The sequence below is a fragment of the Corylus avellana genome, chromosome 3, assembly GCF_965113065.1.
Source record: "Corylus avellana chromosome 3, dhCorAvel1.hap1.2, whole genome shotgun sequence".
NCBI classification, from domain to species: Eukaryota; Viridiplantae; Streptophyta; class Magnoliopsida; order Fagales; family Betulaceae; genus Corylus; species Corylus avellana.
In genome coordinates, this window is record NC_142492.1 from 11,027,725 (window position 1) to 11,046,838 (window position 19,114).

The 19,114-nt window shown below is 34.0% G+C and overlaps 1 protein-coding gene across 2 annotated transcripts; it reads right to left on the reverse strand.

The window, feature by feature from the left end:
- Nucleotides 1-1,225: 1,225 nt before the first annotated feature.
- On the reverse strand, nucleotides 1,226-14,081 carry LOC132173873 (glutamate--cysteine ligase, chloroplastic). Of its 2 annotated transcripts, none has more exons than XM_059585538.2 (17): nucleotides 13,910-14,081; nucleotides 12,205-12,551; nucleotides 11,190-11,340; nucleotides 10,846-10,953; nucleotides 8,964-9,056; nucleotides 8,026-8,109; nucleotides 7,797-7,865; nucleotides 7,645-7,715; nucleotides 7,475-7,543; nucleotides 6,328-6,421; nucleotides 6,086-6,175; nucleotides 5,912-5,992; nucleotides 5,298-5,390; nucleotides 4,736-4,816; nucleotides 4,585-4,654; nucleotides 3,905-3,994; nucleotides 1,226-1,469 (listed from the first exon to the last, which is right to left on the reverse strand). In XM_059585538.2, the coding sequence occupies exons 2-16, from the start codon at nucleotides 12,540-12,542 to the stop codon at nucleotides 3,906-3,908; spliced, it is 1,581 nt and encodes a 526-aa protein (XP_059441521.1). In that variant the 5' UTR covers nucleotides 12,543-12,551; nucleotides 13,910-14,081; the 3' UTR covers nucleotides 1,226-1,469; nucleotide 3,905. The 2 variants fall into 2 exon arrangements, with proteins under 2 accessions (XP_059441521.1, XP_059441519.1); XM_059585536.2 differs by having other exon boundaries at nucleotides 1,226-1,479.
- Nucleotides 14,082-19,114: the final 5,033 nt, after the last annotated feature.

Genomic DNA, 19,114 nt, shown 5'->3' on the forward strand with positions numbered 1-19,114 from the left:
AGTGCGCTTGAACAGATTATCTAGCTCGGCTCAAGTACAACCTTTCCTTGGTTCCGTCCCTTATTTGACATAATATTGCTTCTTCTTTTTTTCATCCTTTTTTTTTTTCCTCAAAAAAAAAAAAAAAAAAAAAAAAAAACCAAACATTGTACTATAAGCAAAGCTTGAGTTTTTATTGGTTTATCACTTCAAAAATATATGATTTTTTAGTTACCAGAAATGGGTGATATGACCAGATACCACAGATTAGAGAGCACATCCTCATCAGCCATAACAACAACGTAAGGGGTCTCTTTCTAACATCAACACGAAGGCAAAGTATGATTCCTGAATCATACTTTGCTTTCATGACATGAACAACAACATTTTACATTATCCGCTGCCCATGTAACAACCCATGTCGGCAAAATGGTGCACACTAGTTGATATTTTAACATACTTCCGTTTATGTTCTATGTCTGTGCTTTAAGTATTGAGACATCTGAAACAACGTACAATAGTTGTTTTGAATTAAATTAATGTATTATTTACTCTTATAATTCTCATACGTTACATAATGATTATGTAACTCTTCTAATTCTCATAAGTTATATATTGATTATGTAACTCCCTTAATTCTCATATGTTACATATTGATTATGTACTTACTGTATTCTTGGCATCATTCAACTATGAATAGGCCATTTTTATTGTACAATTTCTATCAAGTGAAGGAAAGATGTTGCTAAGAAAATACTGACGTCTGGACGTAGGCCATAGGCCGAAACATCTTAATCTGTATCTTTCTTTTTTGCCTTTTATCTTTATATTTCTATATACTTTACCATTAAGTGCTTACACGATACAAGCTGGGAGTGTCACACATTCTCAATTACTGATGTAATACTCTTAACTTGCGTTATGTGCTCACAAGACACGAAATGCAAGCCATACTCTTTTTGAATAAGAGCAAAACTACAAAATGATTAGCAAAACATTTGTGAGAAAATACACTTACCCCTATGAACCTACACCTCTTTAACACTTATCCCGCCAAACTACCATTTGTAACACTTGACCCCATTCAGCTACTATTTAAGTTGCAAAGAACCCCCCTTTATTAGTTGAGGGCGTTAAATTCAATTGAAAAATAAGCAGGTGACATGCATTGTTCATTTTTTTTTTTTGATCTGAAATGATAAAAATGCTCTGCAAGTAAAAAATTATGAAAAAGAAACTAAGATAATAAAGTAATAGAAAATAGTACATAAACCAATTGTTAATATGATTTTCGGATCAAATTAGGTAGGTCTTGGTAATATACAATAGGGGTGAAGACAAGGTGAGAAAAGAGAGGTAGGAAGCCTCAATTATGAGAGGCATGAGAATCCCCCGCCAGTCCATCTCCTGAAATGACTTATTTCTGGTCCTCTCTCTCCAGCACCCCACAAGGACTGGTTGGGTACTTGCTGGTGGAATCCAATGTGGCTCTGCAGAAAACTAAGATTAACATATGGAGATTAGAATCATGTCATCTACGCTGAAAAAGTATGGGATAAAGTAAATGTTAAAAACCTGTTACATCTTACTACCTTGTCTCTGTTTTGTTAAAAATTTTGTTCTGTTTTATGTTTTATATAGGGGTTGCAATTAGTGTTTGTGTTGAATTTGGATCGTGTTAATGCATAAATATAAGGCTATATAAATCAACCATAATCCCACTTATTTAACTAAACAAGTTAAACCCTTTAACCATAACTTACTAATTTTGTGCTTGATTTGTGTCAGGTTCGCGGACTGTATCAAAAATTACTAACCCTAAATGTTATGTGTCGGGTTTGAATCGTGTTGACGCATGAGTATAAGATATATAGGTCAACCCTAATCCAATTCAATTAATTTAATTAAATAAGTCATAACCCTCAATCCTAATATGCCAATTTCGTGTTCGATTCGTATTAAGTTCTTAGGTCATGTAAAAAGTTACCAGCCCTAAAAACCATATGTTGAATTCAGATTATGTCAAGATATAAGTATAAGACTATATAGATCAACTATAATCCAACCAATTTAATTAAACGGGTTAAACCCCTCAACTATAATCCGCTTATTTCGTGTTTAGTTCATTTTGAGTTCGCAGATCGTGTCAAAAATTACTAGCCCTAATTTTCTGCTCCCAACACAAAAATATTAACATACAACAGAACACAAAACACTATTCAAAACTTTTATGTTAGAACATAATACTTTTTCAAACAAAACGTGGAAAAATCCTCCAAAACACATTAACAAACATAGACTTGTATTTCCTCTTTTTTTTTTTCTTTTTTTTTTCGATGGCATATCTTGCTATTATTCTAAAATATAAAGTAATTAACTAAAAGACAAAAGTGAAAAAGTTCAAAAAGGAGGGCTATGATGGAGTTATGGATATGCTTCTACAAACGAGCTGTTAGAGCAGAGTTTTCAACTTATTAGTGGGATATTCAAGAGTTGGTATGAGAACAAGAGCAAGATAAGCTGTCCAAATCTGCATAATAGCCCAATGATATTAGAATATGTTCCCTCCACAGCAACAACACACCTATCAATCCAGTAAGATGATTTGACACATCCCCTTGTTCATCTAAATTCTAGCAATTGATTACACTCGAGAGCCATCCCAAATAAATAGCATAGTCATTCTTCAACTATATATATATATATATATATATATATATATAGAGAGAGAGAGAGATTCCAGGGAAAAAGAGAAAATCAACACATTTTTCTGCTAATAATCTGATGCAATAGCCAAAACTCTCCACCTTTTACTAGCAGAGAAGGAAAACAAAAAGGACAAAAGAAAGTAACCCTTTTTAAACACATATGGTTGTAAAAGAATGGCAGGGAATCACTGGTTGGGGAGGGGAGCACATGGTACATGTTGGTAGTCACATGGCTTGTGGACAGCCATGACAGGCAATGAGATAATAGAGCTAGGTGGATTTTAATATCTTGAACCACAGGGAACATCATTATAGGCTAGCTATAACATTGATATGATGATTCATATATTGACCTTAATGCAGTTTAACTGTTGGAATGTAATCTATGTTGGTATTCTTGCTAATTATTGCAATGAATCAACAAAGTATATCCCTTAATCATATCTATTAAGTTAGCAGGAGTAATGTAGAACCAACAATAATCACAAAAATGGTGAGAGTAAAAAGAAGCTAAAGGCAGAGAAAGAAAAACAATGAGAATCAATTCCACATTTATTTTTTTTATTTTTTTCATTAAGGTCTGCCTGGAAACCTTAATCTAATTGACTTTGGGTAAAACCATTTATTGAATTACAAAAATACACTTGACTCTTTGAAAATTAAATCTAATATAACCCAATGAATTAATAGGAACTAAATAAAACTACATGGACCAATATTATCAGAAAATTAACAACTAAAATTTGTCTCTAAAATTAAATAAGACTAAATTACAGTAAAATTTGTGGCTTGCCACTTGCATCAAAGAGGCATGACCTGAAGTTCTTGGAAGGGATAACCAGAATGATATGTGCCACAAAAAAGTGTCTGACATCAACCTATCAATACTTGTTACCAACCATATAAACATTATTCAGTTGCCATTTTGGCAACTCAATGAACAGGTTTCAACAACTTACTGTCTGCTCTTCCCGAAGTGAGCGAATTATTGTGAGCATTTAGGAGATAAGATGACCAGAGTTTGATCTGGTTATTTTCAATGAGATGCATGAGAAGCCTTCTGTCGAGGATTTACATCACAATTTATTACTCTAAGATGTTAAATCTATAACCACAAGTTAAAACCAGCTTGAAATAAGAACTAGGATTACAACCCGAAAAATAAAGGTTTTTACACACCAAAGGATCCACCAAAGTGTCTCAAGAATCTAATTCACCTCAGTAGAGTAGCTCCTCAAAAACAGGATCTACAGACTGTCCCCATTTCCCGTTATACAACTCCAAAAGCTTCTCAGCTGGTGTGACACCTGCCACAAGAATATGATCAATCATTGCAAAATAGATCATAAGCGCAAGAACTGAATGCCTTTGAAGAAGACTATTGCATAAGCATTTCTTGCTAAGGAACATCTCCAGATCATGTTTTATATTTCCAAAATTGAACATTTAAAAAAGTTCTAAAAGCATTTCTTGTTTATAAGGACAAAAACAAGATGCATGGTATTTAGAACTCCTAATTTCTAAATGCTTCTAATCTTTTCTCACTCTTTATGTAAAAGAAACCCAAGATATCATCTCAAATCAAATTCATAGATTAAACAATCTGTAGGAGATATGTTGAGCTACAAAGGCGTTATCAAACTTATGCGATATCAATAAGATGGAGAGTCTAAATCAGCATAATAGGCACGTAGAGGAAAACGAGCATACAACTTTGTGTGAGCAGCAAACATATATTCATATATGATAAGGGAAACAATAAGAGAAGTAAAAAATGAACATATGAAGTATTCATTAAGATTTATAAGCCTATACCTTAGGGTATTGAGGTAGTGAATGCCAATACCAGAGAAAAAGGGTAAATAAAAGTTTAAAAAAAGAAAGTCTAAATCGGTACCTGTTCTAACTACTTCAGTCACTTCATTCAGGAAACCTGATTCCTTGAAGCCTCTCCTCTCCAAACCATCCTGCAGAAGAAGAGAAGTACATTCTTACAAAATCAATAAAATCTAACATAAGCAGCAACAACTGCAGTAACCCCAACATACCTTTGCCAACTGTACAACATCTTCAGCAACATGCCTAAGTAACCCATCCCTAAAAGGCGTCTTTAGACCAGTCTTTGGAACCTATTGAATAGATTTTGTAATTAGGTAGGCATCTTGAACATCATAGAAAGATATGATTGGAGCTAGTTTCATAGAACAGAATAATAGAGGATGCAATTTTATCATTCATATTTTAGCTAATATTTCTTAAGTTATAAATGTTAGGCTTAAGACAGGAAACAATAGCAAGTTCCCTAACCCTAAACAAACATGCTGCTATGACAAACTACAAATGTGGGTCCATCACATTTACAAACATAATCAAGTATAAAATTCATAGTAGGGGGAGGGGAGAGGAGACAAACTGAGGTGTCTGTTGTAAAAAAAATTTCAAAATAGAAAAGATCACTTACTTGCCTCAGCCAGATTAAGAAACCACAAAAGGCAGCATTTCTTAATGTGCCTAGTTCCACACATTATCTTCCTTTTCTTTTGTTTTTTTTTTAAAAAAAAAATTGAGAGAGAAGATATAGATGTTTGTTGTATAAATTTTTTCAATTACCTTATTCCTTAGCATCTGTCTTTCTTCTGCAGTCCAATCGGCTGTCATGTCTAGAACTTTTTGCAGTGAAACCTCATCATATAATAAACCAACCTGACATTTGATAGAAGATCACAATGAGATGAAATCACTGGAATGAAGCAGTTTCTAACATAATTTAAACAAGTTAGACACAAAGCAGGCTGACATGTTTTTAGGGTACATAAACTACATACGAGGTGATATTGTAAGCAACTGCATAAGGGGAAAAAAAGGACTGATCATATAATACACCAACCTGACATTTGATAGAAGATCACAATGAGATGACCTCACTGGAATAAAGCAGTTTATAACATAATTTAAACAAGTTAGACACAAAGCAGGCTGACATGTTTTTAGGGAACATAAACTAAACACACGTGGTGATATTGTAAGGAACTGCATAAGGGGAAAAAGGGGGTCTTTATGAATATAAATTGCAATGCGTCTTGTTCTTAGACAAATATAAATAATCAGAAGAGTGTCACAAAGACAAAGCAATGACATGTACACCAAGGAAGCTGTTACACACATACACAAAGAGAGATTATAAACAGGCTAACTTTGTAAAAACAGTCAGAGAGGGCCACTACCCAAAATGCAGGCAAAGCACATAACCTCCTCCAAGGTCCTCCATCAGCTCCCCTCATCTCCAAGTATCTCTTCAGCCTGACCTGAATAAAGAAAGTAAGATACAACATCAATTTAGAGATAACATCAGACAAACCTGAAAATTAAGAAATTTGATAAGAGAGGCATGCACGAACCTCGGGAAATATTGTTGTCAAATGATTCTCCCAATCATTGAGAGTTGGCAATTCACCTGGGATACAAGGAAGTTTCCCAGCCAAAAAGTCCTGCAAAAAAGTAACAGAACAAATCTTATTTCTAGAACAAATGGACGATTTGAAATCAAATTTAGCAGTAGAAGGGAAAACAAATGTTGAATAAAATAAGAGCATGGCTACAGGAAGCCTTAAGTTACAAGATCTTAAGGATAGATGGAAACCCGGAAAGTCATTCCAGTACAGTCAATATACTTCTTTTGCCGATAAACGAAATACATTGGAACATTGAGAGCGTAATCAACATACTGCTCAAACCTTCATTAAAGAAAAGAAAGGAAAACAAAAGTCATAAAAGAGTCAGTACATTAACAGGTAACTTATAGAAGGAAAAAAAAAGTCATAAAAGAGTCGGTACATTAACAGGTAACTTATAAACTGAAAAAACTCAACTTATCAAAGAGTCACGCACGCACGCACACGCACACACACCCACACACGCACGTATTAATGTACGATGTACCCGTGTATAAAGACACAAGTATGATTTAACTCTCACATAGGAACATATTTTTTATTTTTTATTTTTGTAGAAATGACGTCTCACTTATAACTTAATTTTTTAATCATAGTTTTGATCATCATAATGACAGTCCCAAATACGAATGCCAAAAGAGACTATAATAGAACAGTAAACCTATACTTTGGAAACAGATGCAGATGGGTGTATACCAAGATACAATCAGAATGCTGCATGCATTCATGTGTATATGAACATGTATCCCAGCATAGCTAAACTTTTCACGCAGCAGCATTCATGTGAAAAAAAAAGAATAAAAAAGGAATTGAAAAGGCAAACAGAGCATTAGATTAAATAACAGTCCAACAACACAGTCCTTGTAAAAGAATGTGGCTTATAAGTTACGTTCTCTACAATAAGAAGCAAGACCATCAAATTATATTTATTCAAATTGCTGAAGGGCAATAAACTTCAATATTCTAGTTTAGGTATGACTTTTGAGTTATAACTAGTCAATTATGATAATCCTTCATTCCAAACAAGCAAGAAGATATCAGTATAGGCATAGATCACACATCCTAGGATTATCATTAAAGGGGTTTTCTCTTGTATACATCATGTGTACTAGAGTTGTGCCCTTCTGTGCTTTTGATGAATTGCATTACTTATAAACAAACAAACTTGATGCTCATAGTTCATGTTAACCCATGGATGATCAAGTAAAATGTTCAAAAGAAGCTCAGAAACAGAATGCTAGTGGATATATTCAAGGCGAGAAAGAACAATAACTGATATTTTATTAATAAGTTGAAAAAAGAAAATTATTAGAGAGAGAGAAGAAGGGAACTCACCCAAAGGAGTCATCAAAAACAAAAGGAAGCATGCCGGCACGATTGTTATCAGTATCAGTCCAAATGTGGCTTTTTTAAAAGAAAAGAAAAGAAAAGAAATTAATTCAGAACCCTGGAGAAAGCAAATAATAGACATAAAAGCTAACAACTATAAGAGAACTTTTGGCAACCTCCTCTTGCTGAGATAACCATTTGGCTTTCCCTCAGTGAAAGGTGAATTTGCAAATAGAGCTGTTGCTATCTGTCTTATTTGTAATAGTTGTTAGTTGCCATACAATTAGAAAACTTTCCACCAAAAACAGAAAGGACCAAAGTTTCTTACAGGCTGCAAAGCAAGACCAGCACGAAATTTCCTGATCATGTCAACTTCAGAAAAGAAGTCCAGATTAACCTATAAAAAGTGAATTAAGATGCACCACTTTCTAGTCAGAACACATGTGATGGGGTTTGAATTAGAAGTTTTTCCTTTTCGTCTGAAATTATGAAATCTTGCAAGCCTTCAATTGTGTGCTTTAGAACGACCTGATCATACATAATAACATTCATCTCACCTGTACAGTGCATGTCCTAAACATCATATCAAGTCCTAGCGAGCCAACTTTGGGCATGTAATTCTTCATGATCTCGTATCTTCCCTGAGCCAAAATATTCTGTCAGTATGCAAGTAATTGAAGTGTACAAAGGGTAAAATGAATTACAGAATGAAGAATCTTGGCATTATTAAAAGGTCAATTGCTGGACGGTAACTAACAAGGAGAAGTTGGTTGATATGTCTGTAAAAATAAATTCATTCAGGGAGTTTCAGTTACAGAGTCAAATGCTTTGAATACCAGTAGCTAACAACATAATTTCTGGAATTTCCCTTCATCATATGTAACATGAGAAATGCTACATTTACCAAATTTTCTCTCTATAACTTGGTTCCCAAGTGATGTGTTACCATCCCATGAGATGGTGACACATTTCCCAAAATAATAGATCTCATGGGATTGTGACATCTCACTTACGAACCAACTTTTGGAGAGAAAATTTGTAAAGTGTAGCATTTTTCATGTAACATTACAATATCAGTCCGAGTAAATGCAACTCATAGATATCAAAGCTTCAGTTGAAATGGTAGAGTCTAGATAGTTCAAGAAACATGTCTAGAGGAGCGAAATTAATTAACTCTCAAAAGGGGCACTACAAGATGTGTGACACCCCATAAAAAAAATTATAAAACATTAGCAACAAATTAAAAATGAGCCAATTTTTATGATCATTCTATTCTTCATTGCATATAACTTTAACCATGTGCCAATCCCAATACAGGAGCCAAATTAATCATAATATGCGCGGTTGAATACAAATTATGGTCTTCTCTGTTTCTACCACTTCAGTCCATGAGGTTCCTTTCAACAATTGCTTCACTCCCTCCCCCCTCTTCACCAATTCCGGAATTTTTGCTTTTTCATTGAAATGAAATAGTTGGAAAGAGGATTAAAAATACCTTGGGCATTACAGGTATGTCTTTAAGTCCCCACTTAGGCTGGAAACCAATTCCTAGAAATCCGATTCCCATTTCCTCTGTAACAGCTTTAACCTATCAAATGTAGCATTTGAAGACAATTGATAAGTTCAAGAGCATATAATAGATACTTTTCATGAAATCTCCCAAAAACAAGGCAAAAAAGCCCCTAACTTCAAATTTAGATGTTCGCTATAAAAGGTTATGATGCAAATGACAATGGACAAGAATGATGAAAATGACTATAAGATGATATAATGTTACAACAAAATTTATTGAATTTGAATATGCATCATCCCAAGTCTTTTAGAAAAATTACATGAAATGACTTGAATCGAAGATCATTTCAGATGTATTTGGTGGACCAAGGCTCCCTCAAAAGTGTGGCTTTCTTTGCTTGGTCGGCGGCTTTGGGGAAAATTCTTACTATGGACAATCTCAGGAAAAGACAACTTATCGTGGTCAATCAGTGTTGTCTATGCAAGCTGAATGGAGAATCTGTCGATCATCTTCTTCTCCATTGTGAGGTTGCTTGTTCCTTATGGAACGCTATCTTTAGTCGCTTTGGACTTTCCTGGGTTATGCCTAATAGTGTGGAGGATTTGTTCTCATGTTGGTGGTCTGGGGTAACTCTCAGAGTGCGGTCGTTTGGAAGATGGTGCCCCTATGCATTATGTGGTGTTTATGGAGGAAAATAAATGATAGAAGCTTCGAGAATCTAGAGAGGACCTCAGAGCAGCTCAAGTCCTTTTTCTTTTTTTTCCCTCTTTACTTGGGCTGCTGCTTATTTAGCACCTTTAATTATTAGCTTTTCAGATTTCCTTGTTCCCTAACTATATCTAACCTAACGTAATAATATATTGACTGCCCGTAATACAAACACAATGTACAGTGCTCCCAGTCATTTCTTCTCTTGGCCCTAACACACATCATGTGTCTTGACAACAATGAAATCTTAATCAGCTAGAAAACAGACCACAAATAATTAAAAGTGGTAAACACCAGGCAGGAAAAGACTTTACCATTAATACCTACCTTATCCTTAATAGTTAATAAAGGGGTTTTTGTTTTGACAAGTAATTTTTTTTTTTTTTTTTTTTGGATAAGTAAAAAACCAAAGGTTCTTTTTGGAATATATATATATATATATATATATATATATATATATATATATATATATATATATATATATATTTCAACCACACAAATAAAAAGAAAATAAGTTGATTTTCTTGCTTGTTTAAAGTACTTCTTTTTCATGTCTGATATTTGCTTCCACCAAAAAAACACATATCAAATAGGTTGCTTTTGTGGCTTGTCAAAAGCGCTTCTAAATAGCATGCACTTTGACTATATAAAAGAAAAATACTTATAGAGCAATACCAGAGGTAATTATATTATCAAAGGAAAATAGTACGTGTGTAATATACAAGTTGGAACGCTCAAATTAATTCCCAAATTTAGAAGTTCAATAGGGTTTGTAGAAGCTGTCCAACCAAAAAGTGCTCTAAAAAAAACTGGAATTTGAGCTTCACCACTGATGTCTCATGGCTCTCGAAAATCTGAGCATTTTCCCTCTCTCCAAATGATTTACATAACACAGCAAGGAACCGAGTGAACCAGATAAGGAAAACATAAGAAATGGGAGCTAGGGTTTCATTGGTTTCATCAAATACTGTAGAAGTTCAAGAGGTTATTTTGTATAATGATATCAACAGACATAAAAGAAGTATATTAGAATCAAAGGAAACAAAGATGGTGATAATTATGATCACTAGACTTCAAAACGAAAAGAAAAAATATACTTGAAAACTTGCCACAAGCTTTTTCATGCATATGACAAAGTATAATTGTTTCAACCAACCTGATAAAGGTGTGAGTTAACCTCGGCACAAGTTTGATGCAAGGTTTCAACAGGTGCACCACTAAGCTCAAACTGACCCCCAGGCTCCAATGATATGCTTTGCTTTCCCTGGCTCACATAAAATGTAATTTTAATTTTTTGTCCCTTTTGCATAAAAAATTCACTCTCAACAATCGAAAAGTTTCTTGGAAATTTCCTTAACAACAATTCGTTTGAGAAAACAAAATTAGAAAACTATTACATCTCTAAAATAACTCTCAAGCATTACCATTCATATGATAAAAATAGACAACTATATGCACAAAGTTTAAAAATGATATACATACAAAAGATAAGCAGTTAACCTGTTTGAGTCCTATAATTTTGTCACCTTCCATTACTTTATCCCAATCAAATCTCTCAGCAATCCCATTCAGCAACTCTGCAATTTGTTCATACGTCATAGGACGTAGAGTTCCAAGCTCAAAACCAAACTTCTCATGTTCTGTTCCTATTCTGCAATGACCATATAACTAAGTAAACAAATTACTAGTGTTGACATAAGAAATTGGTTCTAAAAGAAGGAAAGAATAAGATATGCTAATCAACAAAATCATAAACCAATAGTAAGACTTTTAGAGAATTCAATTCAAAGCAAGGTTAACTGAAAAGAAGAAATGAATAGCACAAAGTTCATACTAGGACACCTAAATATTTTTGATAAGTTACTACGACACCTAAATATTGCATGAAGAAAAGCCATGAGTAGAAAGTTTAGGGACAGATCAGACGAAAAATGCATCAAGAAAGTCACTTAAGAGAATATGCTAAGTAAATAAAACATAGAATCCCAACCATGACTATTGACCTTTTATCATAGTACAAGGAATTGCCAATTAATCTGGTAAAGCTCAAAGTAACTAATTCTGCAGCTCACAAGAATAACTTACATAATCGAGTAACGCTAGAAGTCACTCTTGTGTCTCTCTAAGAACGATGTGCCTTCTAAATTACCATTGGCCTTATGATTGATCATTATTGAATTTTGATCATATGATGATTTTAAAAGACACCTCATTTTTAGAGTGACACAAGAGGGATACAAGAGTGACTTATAGAGTTACTCTCAATAATCACCTATTCGAGACCAAAGGAAAGTTCATACAATCCTAAAAAGCAGCATGGTAACGTTAGAAATAGAACCAAATTCATAATCAATCATGTAAATCATGTTAAACAGTAAACTAGTCTCTGAAACTAAAATATACTACATTTGAAAAATAAGACACAGTCACACAGCTCATGGTAGCATTTTGAGTAGGACATATGGCATAGGAAAACCACTCTGATTAAAGTACAATGTAGAACTGGTCACTGTACCTCCATTTTTCTTTAGGCTTGCATCCAGAGGCAAGGTATGATACAAGATCCTCTTTCGTCAATGGCTCTGTAGCAATTACAGAATCCTCAGTAGGAGGGCTTGCAGCAACAATCACTTGATGACCTCGTTTACATCCAACTCCAGGGCCATCTATGTGCATAATCTGTGCCTTTTTGGCAGAATTACACGATGAAAACAAGAAACCAGCACGAGGTTCCTTCATTTTTGATGCCTCCACATTGTTTATCTTGCTAAATATCACATTGTTCCCAGCTTTATATCTTAACACTTCAGCGTGGGTGCAATATGATTGACTTGTCTGGGAAATGAGTGCCATGTTGTGCCCCTTGCATAACACATTCACAACTTTTCAATTACAACTTATAATGCCAAAATTATCCACCATCCATCATGAACATAAACAATCAATTAAAATCAAACAAAACCTGACTATAGTGATTCCAGCACGGACAAATTGCCTCTTACCCAACAGTGAAATACTAGAAGATTATATTACACAACTGAATCAAGAATGTATGGGTATGCACGGAAATCGCATGGAAGTTGAATTTCTTCATTGTGTTTTACATGCATTAAAACTACACATCCAGCTGATACTGGACTATCGTAAGGGATGATCATTTGGAATTGGATTTGAAGATTGGCCTCAGTTTAAGTTTTAATTATTCTTCATGATCATGGCTCCCAAGTATTGCAATGTGGGCCTATTCACAATGGTAGACAAAGCAAAATGGGGCAATTCGAATACATTGGAATTTCAAATGTGGTGGTAAACTTAGAAGTGGTAAACTTGCAAGTTTGATTCTTTTCATTCCTTCGTTTTTTTCTCTCTATTAAAATATTAGCTCTGTCATAACCCCATTGAATCAATTTTTAATTGAAACAACCTTGGTTCCATTTGTTAATGCTTTTTGGAGGGTATTTTTTCTTTTTTTGTTTGAAAAGTGTTATGATGTGACATCAAGGTGAAGACAATTTTGAGTGTTTTGTGTTTTAGGTTGTTTGTTAATGTTTTTGTTTTGAAAACAGGAAAAAAAATTGAGAAAAAGAGTGGTTTAACAAACAAAGCCAAATCTTTTGTTTTCTGTTATCAAAACCAAAACATTATTACTTATCAAAAAAAAAAAAAAAAAAAAAAACCAAAACATTAATAATCAACTCAAAACACAAAATAGTCCTCAAAACACTCAAAATGCTATTCAAAACGTCATAACACTTTGTCAAACCAAAACAAAAAACATCCTTACAAACTCATTGTCAAATAAAGCCCTTATATTTCCACCAGTAAATTTGACAAATATGCATGAGAGTTGCACAAGTCTATGATTTCAAAAACCAATAACAATCATATAAATCACCCAACCCAGATCAGTTTTACATTCATAATATGCAATAATCACCACAAAAAAATAAATAAATAAATAAATAAACTATCGCCAGAAAATTTGAAGTGCCAGGGCAAATTCAAACTCAAATCAAAAAACATTTCATTGGAAAACAAAATCACCATATAAAACACAAACACAGAACTTGGCACGCTAATATGAATATCCAAGAGGCTTCCACATAAATCAAACAATCATGGTCAACATGAAATGCAAAAAAACAGCTCCCACTTGCCCAAGCAAATGGAAATGAACCTAAGATGAGCTAGACTTTGTACAGAATAAATAAAGAGATTACCTTTGAATTATGGGAAAGCTATGGCCCTTAAGATGACGAATAGGGGTTTGGTGGTTCTGGGTTTGCTTGTTTCCACTGTGAGAGAGAGCGAGAGAGGAAGGACGAAGGACGCAGACTCTCAGCTTTCTCGTTGGTGGCCAGGGGACTGGAATCATGTGGTGCTGCACTATACTACTTTTTATGGTCCACTCGTCCGATATATTGGCACGTCATCGCTTTAAAGCTTCTCCTTTCCCATCATACATGTATGTACATAAAATATATTTTATAACTACTCCCTCTACCCAAAAACAAAAATAAGTATTATCTTAATACTACGGAAGAATTATTAAGTATACGAAAAAATTGTCACAAATGATAGAGGCAACGATATGGAGCGCATTTGTGAATGCATGTTTGTAGTAGAGATAAAAAAGTCATAAATCACTGTCTAGTTGAAAAAGTCGTGAAAGACCCGAGCATTGGCCATATAAGTGATTCGTCGGAATATGTTATATATTGAGAAACTGAAGAAATGGTGACATTCAAAGAGTTAAACAAAACATAGATTAAATTTAGATAAAAGAAATTTCTCATTGTATCTATGGTATTATTTTGTTAGAGCAACACGTTCTATTTTTATGAAATGAATAAAGAAGAAGTATTGTTGTAATTTTTTTTTTATTATTAAAATACCTTTACTTATAAAAGTAATATTTTCAAAAAAAAAAAAAAAAAAAACCTTTCTTTTTTTAAGGTACAAAAAAAGAAAATCATTCGTATTCATAGTCAAACGGAATTGTTTCCTACTTTTTCATATTGTGAATGTTCTCACATGAAAAAAAGTTTAGGACCATGTCTTTTTCTAAGTTGGGTTAAAGATTTTTTTTTTAAATCAATCTTTTAAATTGACATTTTTCATTAGAGCATGCATTTTATTTTAAAATACTTGTGAGAATCACATGTTCTAACACACGCTCTAAAAGCATATATATGTCATATGCTCTGTTAATCTTAAATCTTAATTAATAAAAATGTGTGAAATTAAAGTATGGTAAACAGTATATGTGTGTTACTTAAGGTAGGGAATCGATGATAGACGTATAAGGAAACTAAATCAAGCTAATATGGAAATTATTCTAAAAAACTGCACGTAAGAATTACATACTTTAAGGACAAATAATAAATTAATTAAAAAAAAAAAAAAAACTCTTCAACTCAATTTAAATAAAAAATTTATTCACAACTTTATTAGTTTTGGTAATTGCTCCTTTTAGATGCATGTAACATCAACTTTTCTTAGTCCATTGTCTTTAACCCTCTAGAATTCTCATTTATGCTAACCCTCTAGAATCACCGGCGATGACCATTGGAGATGAGAGAGACTAGAGATAAGGAATGAAACAGAGGGTTAAAAAACAATTAAAAAATAATGTTTTAAAAAATAGATAATATGTTAGAATTTATATTAAAAAAATTAATAACTAAAATTAAAAAAAAATAAATATTTTGAATAATTAAAATAGCAACCCTACTTAAAATACTCTTATAAATACTCATGTTTTTCGCCAAAAAAAATTGAATTTTTTTTTTCTAATTTAAATGCCAGTCTTGGTGACTCACTGTGACTATTTTATCTGGGCGTTATTATAGTAATATCTACTTATTAAAAATTGTTCAGGAGGGGCTAAACGGCGAGAACTGGACACATTTTCTCAAAACCAATTAAATAATAGTCGGATCCAATCCCACCATAACATCAACATATTTCTAAAGCCAATTATTATGTCGTAATCCATCATGTACGACCAACAACAATATATTACTTGTCATTTTCGTTTACTCTTGTCGGGGAAATTTTTTTTTTTTTTTTTTTTTTGGAGAAACTTGTCGGGGAAATTAATGCAAGCAGTACTCATTCAAAGGCAATGAAAGGATAAATGAATTGATACTGCAAAATAAATATTTGTTTGGTGATATTACTTTGTTATCCTTTTTTTTGGGCTCCCCTCAATTGAAAAGTAGATATACTTTCTATAATTTAAGATATTTTTTAATTCGAACTTCATAATGTTTAAAAATTGAAAATACTTCCTAATGTTTAAAAAAATTTTAATTTTTACCCTCTATTAATAATTTTCGTCTAATTGGATTGAAATCATCTCATGTGTGTCTCACATGAAATTTTAATGCCCTCTATTTCAATTTTGTCCTTATTAAAACTTATGAAATTACGTAATTACCCTTAATTTCATAAGTTTTGATGAAGGTAATTATGTAATTTCATAAGTTTTTAATGATGACAAAATTAGAATAGAGGGTATCAAAATCTCAGGTGAGACGCACGTGGGATGACTTCCGTCAAATTAGACAGAAATTAGTAACTCTGAATTGAAAATTTTTGAAATATTAAGGTGGTATATTGCTAATTTTTAAATATTAGGATTCGAACTGAAAAATTCCTGAAATTTCAGGGGTAAAGTAAATTTAGCCCTTTTTTTTTTTTTTTTTTTTAATAATACTATTAAAAAGACATGTGAGATTCTGAGAAGCACATATTATTAAAACACTTTTAGAGACTAAATTAGAATAAATTCTTTGGATTTAATTTCCAAGAAATTTTTGTCCTATTTAGTTTTTTCTCCTTGTAAAAAAATGACTAATTTGGTGTTTTTCATTTTTAATATATCCAAACCGAATATTTTTTATGTATACAAGGTTCTCAATTAATTATTGTATGCCACGCCTTATAGTGCTTTTTCTTAATTTGCGGTGATTATGATGAATGTGTTCATTATTCTTTGTTTTTATCAAAAAAAAAATATTGTTCTTGATTCCTTAGTATATGTTTGAAATTTGGTTTGAGAGACCTAAAAGTACCTTTAACACTTAAAAAGTTCATTTGAAGAAAAAAGTATTTGTTTAGTAAAAAAAATTAAAAACGCTTTTAAGGGTCCAAAAAATTTAAAAATAGTCAAAATGCACTTCTAACAAAAGCTTAAAAAATTAAGTTTTGTCCAAAAGCTCTTTTTGACTTAAAAGCTTTATTAATTGTTCAAACGCAATCCCAAACAAGTTCTTAGGCTCCGTTTACTTCGACGTAAAATGGTTTCCAGAAAATGATTTTCGTACTTTACGGTGTTTACTTCGACGTAAAATAATGGTCAACGGAAAATATTTTCCTTTTGACTGAAATTTTTTCTTTAATTTTCGAAAAATAGTTTACGATTTTTAAAAACTGTAAACCATTTTCCGACTATGAGCATCTCATTCTTAAATCGATGGACCTTGCCAAGACCCGCCCAGAACCTTGTTGGGACTTGACCGGGTCCCACCCGAGACTTGACCGGAACTTGCCCGGGACCTAACCGGGACCCTCCCGAGACCTGCCCGAGACTTGACCTGGGCCTGCCCAGAACCTGACCGGGACCCACCCAGGACTTGCCCGGAACCCGCCCGGGACTTGTCCAGGACACGCCCGGGACCTAACTAGGACTTGCCCGGGACCTGCCCGGGACTTGCCCGAGACTTGATCGGGAAACCCCCGAGACTTGACCGGGACCTCGGCGGGACCTGCCCGGGACTTGACCGGGACCATTCCGAGACTTGCCCGGGACCCACTTGGGACCTGCCTTGGACTTGACTAAGACCCGCTCGAGACTTGACCAAACCTGCTCGAGACCTAACCGGGATCCGCCGGGACTTGACCGAGACCCACTTAGGACTTGCCTGGGACCTTGCCGTGCCTGGGACCTCGCTCGAGACTTGACTGGACTTGCCCGGTCGTGTCCCGGGCGGGTCCTGGGCAAGTCCCGTCGGGGTCCCGGTCAAGTCCTAGTAGGTCCCATGCAGGTTCCGGTCAAGTCCCGGCGGGGTCCCAGGTAAGTCCCGGGCAAGTCCCGGTCAAGCCCCTGTCAAGTCTTGGGTGAGTCCCGGTGGGGTCCCGGGCAAGTCCCGGGTAGGTCCCAACGAGGTCCCGGACAAGTCCCGGTTAAGTTCCGGCGGGGTCCCGGGCAGGTCCTTGTGAGGTCTCGAACAAGTCCCGTGCAGGTCCCGGCAGGGACCTTATTGGAAAAAATATATATATAAAAAGATATTAAAAAAAAAAAAAATTTGCTGTGTGCAAGGTAAACGTCGTAAAATGTTTTCGACAGGAAATATTTTCAGAAAAATGGCTTTCTTGAAAATATTTTACGAAGGAAACCATTTTACGTCGAAGTAAACGGAGCCTTAGTATCCGTTTGATTTACCGATTTTAAAACATATATGAGAATTAATGAAAACATAGGCAGTTTCGTAAAATTGTAATTTAATTTTAAAAATCGTTCATTTTAAAAACTCATTCTTTAATTTGGTCGTCGAGCAAAAACATTGATATTTTCATATTTTTAAACGATTTTTTTTTTTTTTTCATTTTTTTTTTCAATACGCACTTTCTAATAGGACACTTTCTATTATTTTGTTTAAAAACACGTATTTGGCAAGTAGGATTGTGGGACAAAAACACTCTTACTTCATTCTTGATTCAAGTATGAATTACATCAATTCCACAATTTAAAATATTGTAATTTCGTTGTGAATTGAAGTGGATGTATGAATTACTAATAGTTGAGAAATGCTATAGTAACGTGTCACCGTCTTATGTAATATCCAATTTTAGTAAATAAATATATAATATATAGGATGAGATGTTGATATATCATTTGGTAACCAAATTTTTTCAATTTAGACAGTCAATTATATTGCTTGAATTACGCACAATTTTAGCAACTAATTGTAGGAGATCTCATATCCTTCAATTTTGACATTATTATGCTCTAAGAGGATCCCTGCAAGTGTGTATTCTTTTTTATTACTTTACCTCAGCCATACAAGTGTGTGAAAACTTTTTATTATTATTAGGGGTAATTACCTTTCCTCATGAATTACAACGCATTTTAATTTTGCTTCCATGAACTACCAACACTACTGCTCGACCGCCATGAACTATCATTTTGTAAAATCTCTCTTTTGTCAGTCAAAAGTGTTAACTCAGATGGTCAAAGTGACAATGCGTTATAGTTTATGGAGGCAAAGTGGCAATGCGTTGTAGTTCATAGGGGGCAAAGTGACAGTGAATTGTAGTTTATGGAGGTAAAGTGACGGATAAACCGTCTAAGTTAACGCCTTTGACTGGCGGAAAGGGAGTTTTGGGTACAAAATGATAGTTCATAGGGTCGGGCAATA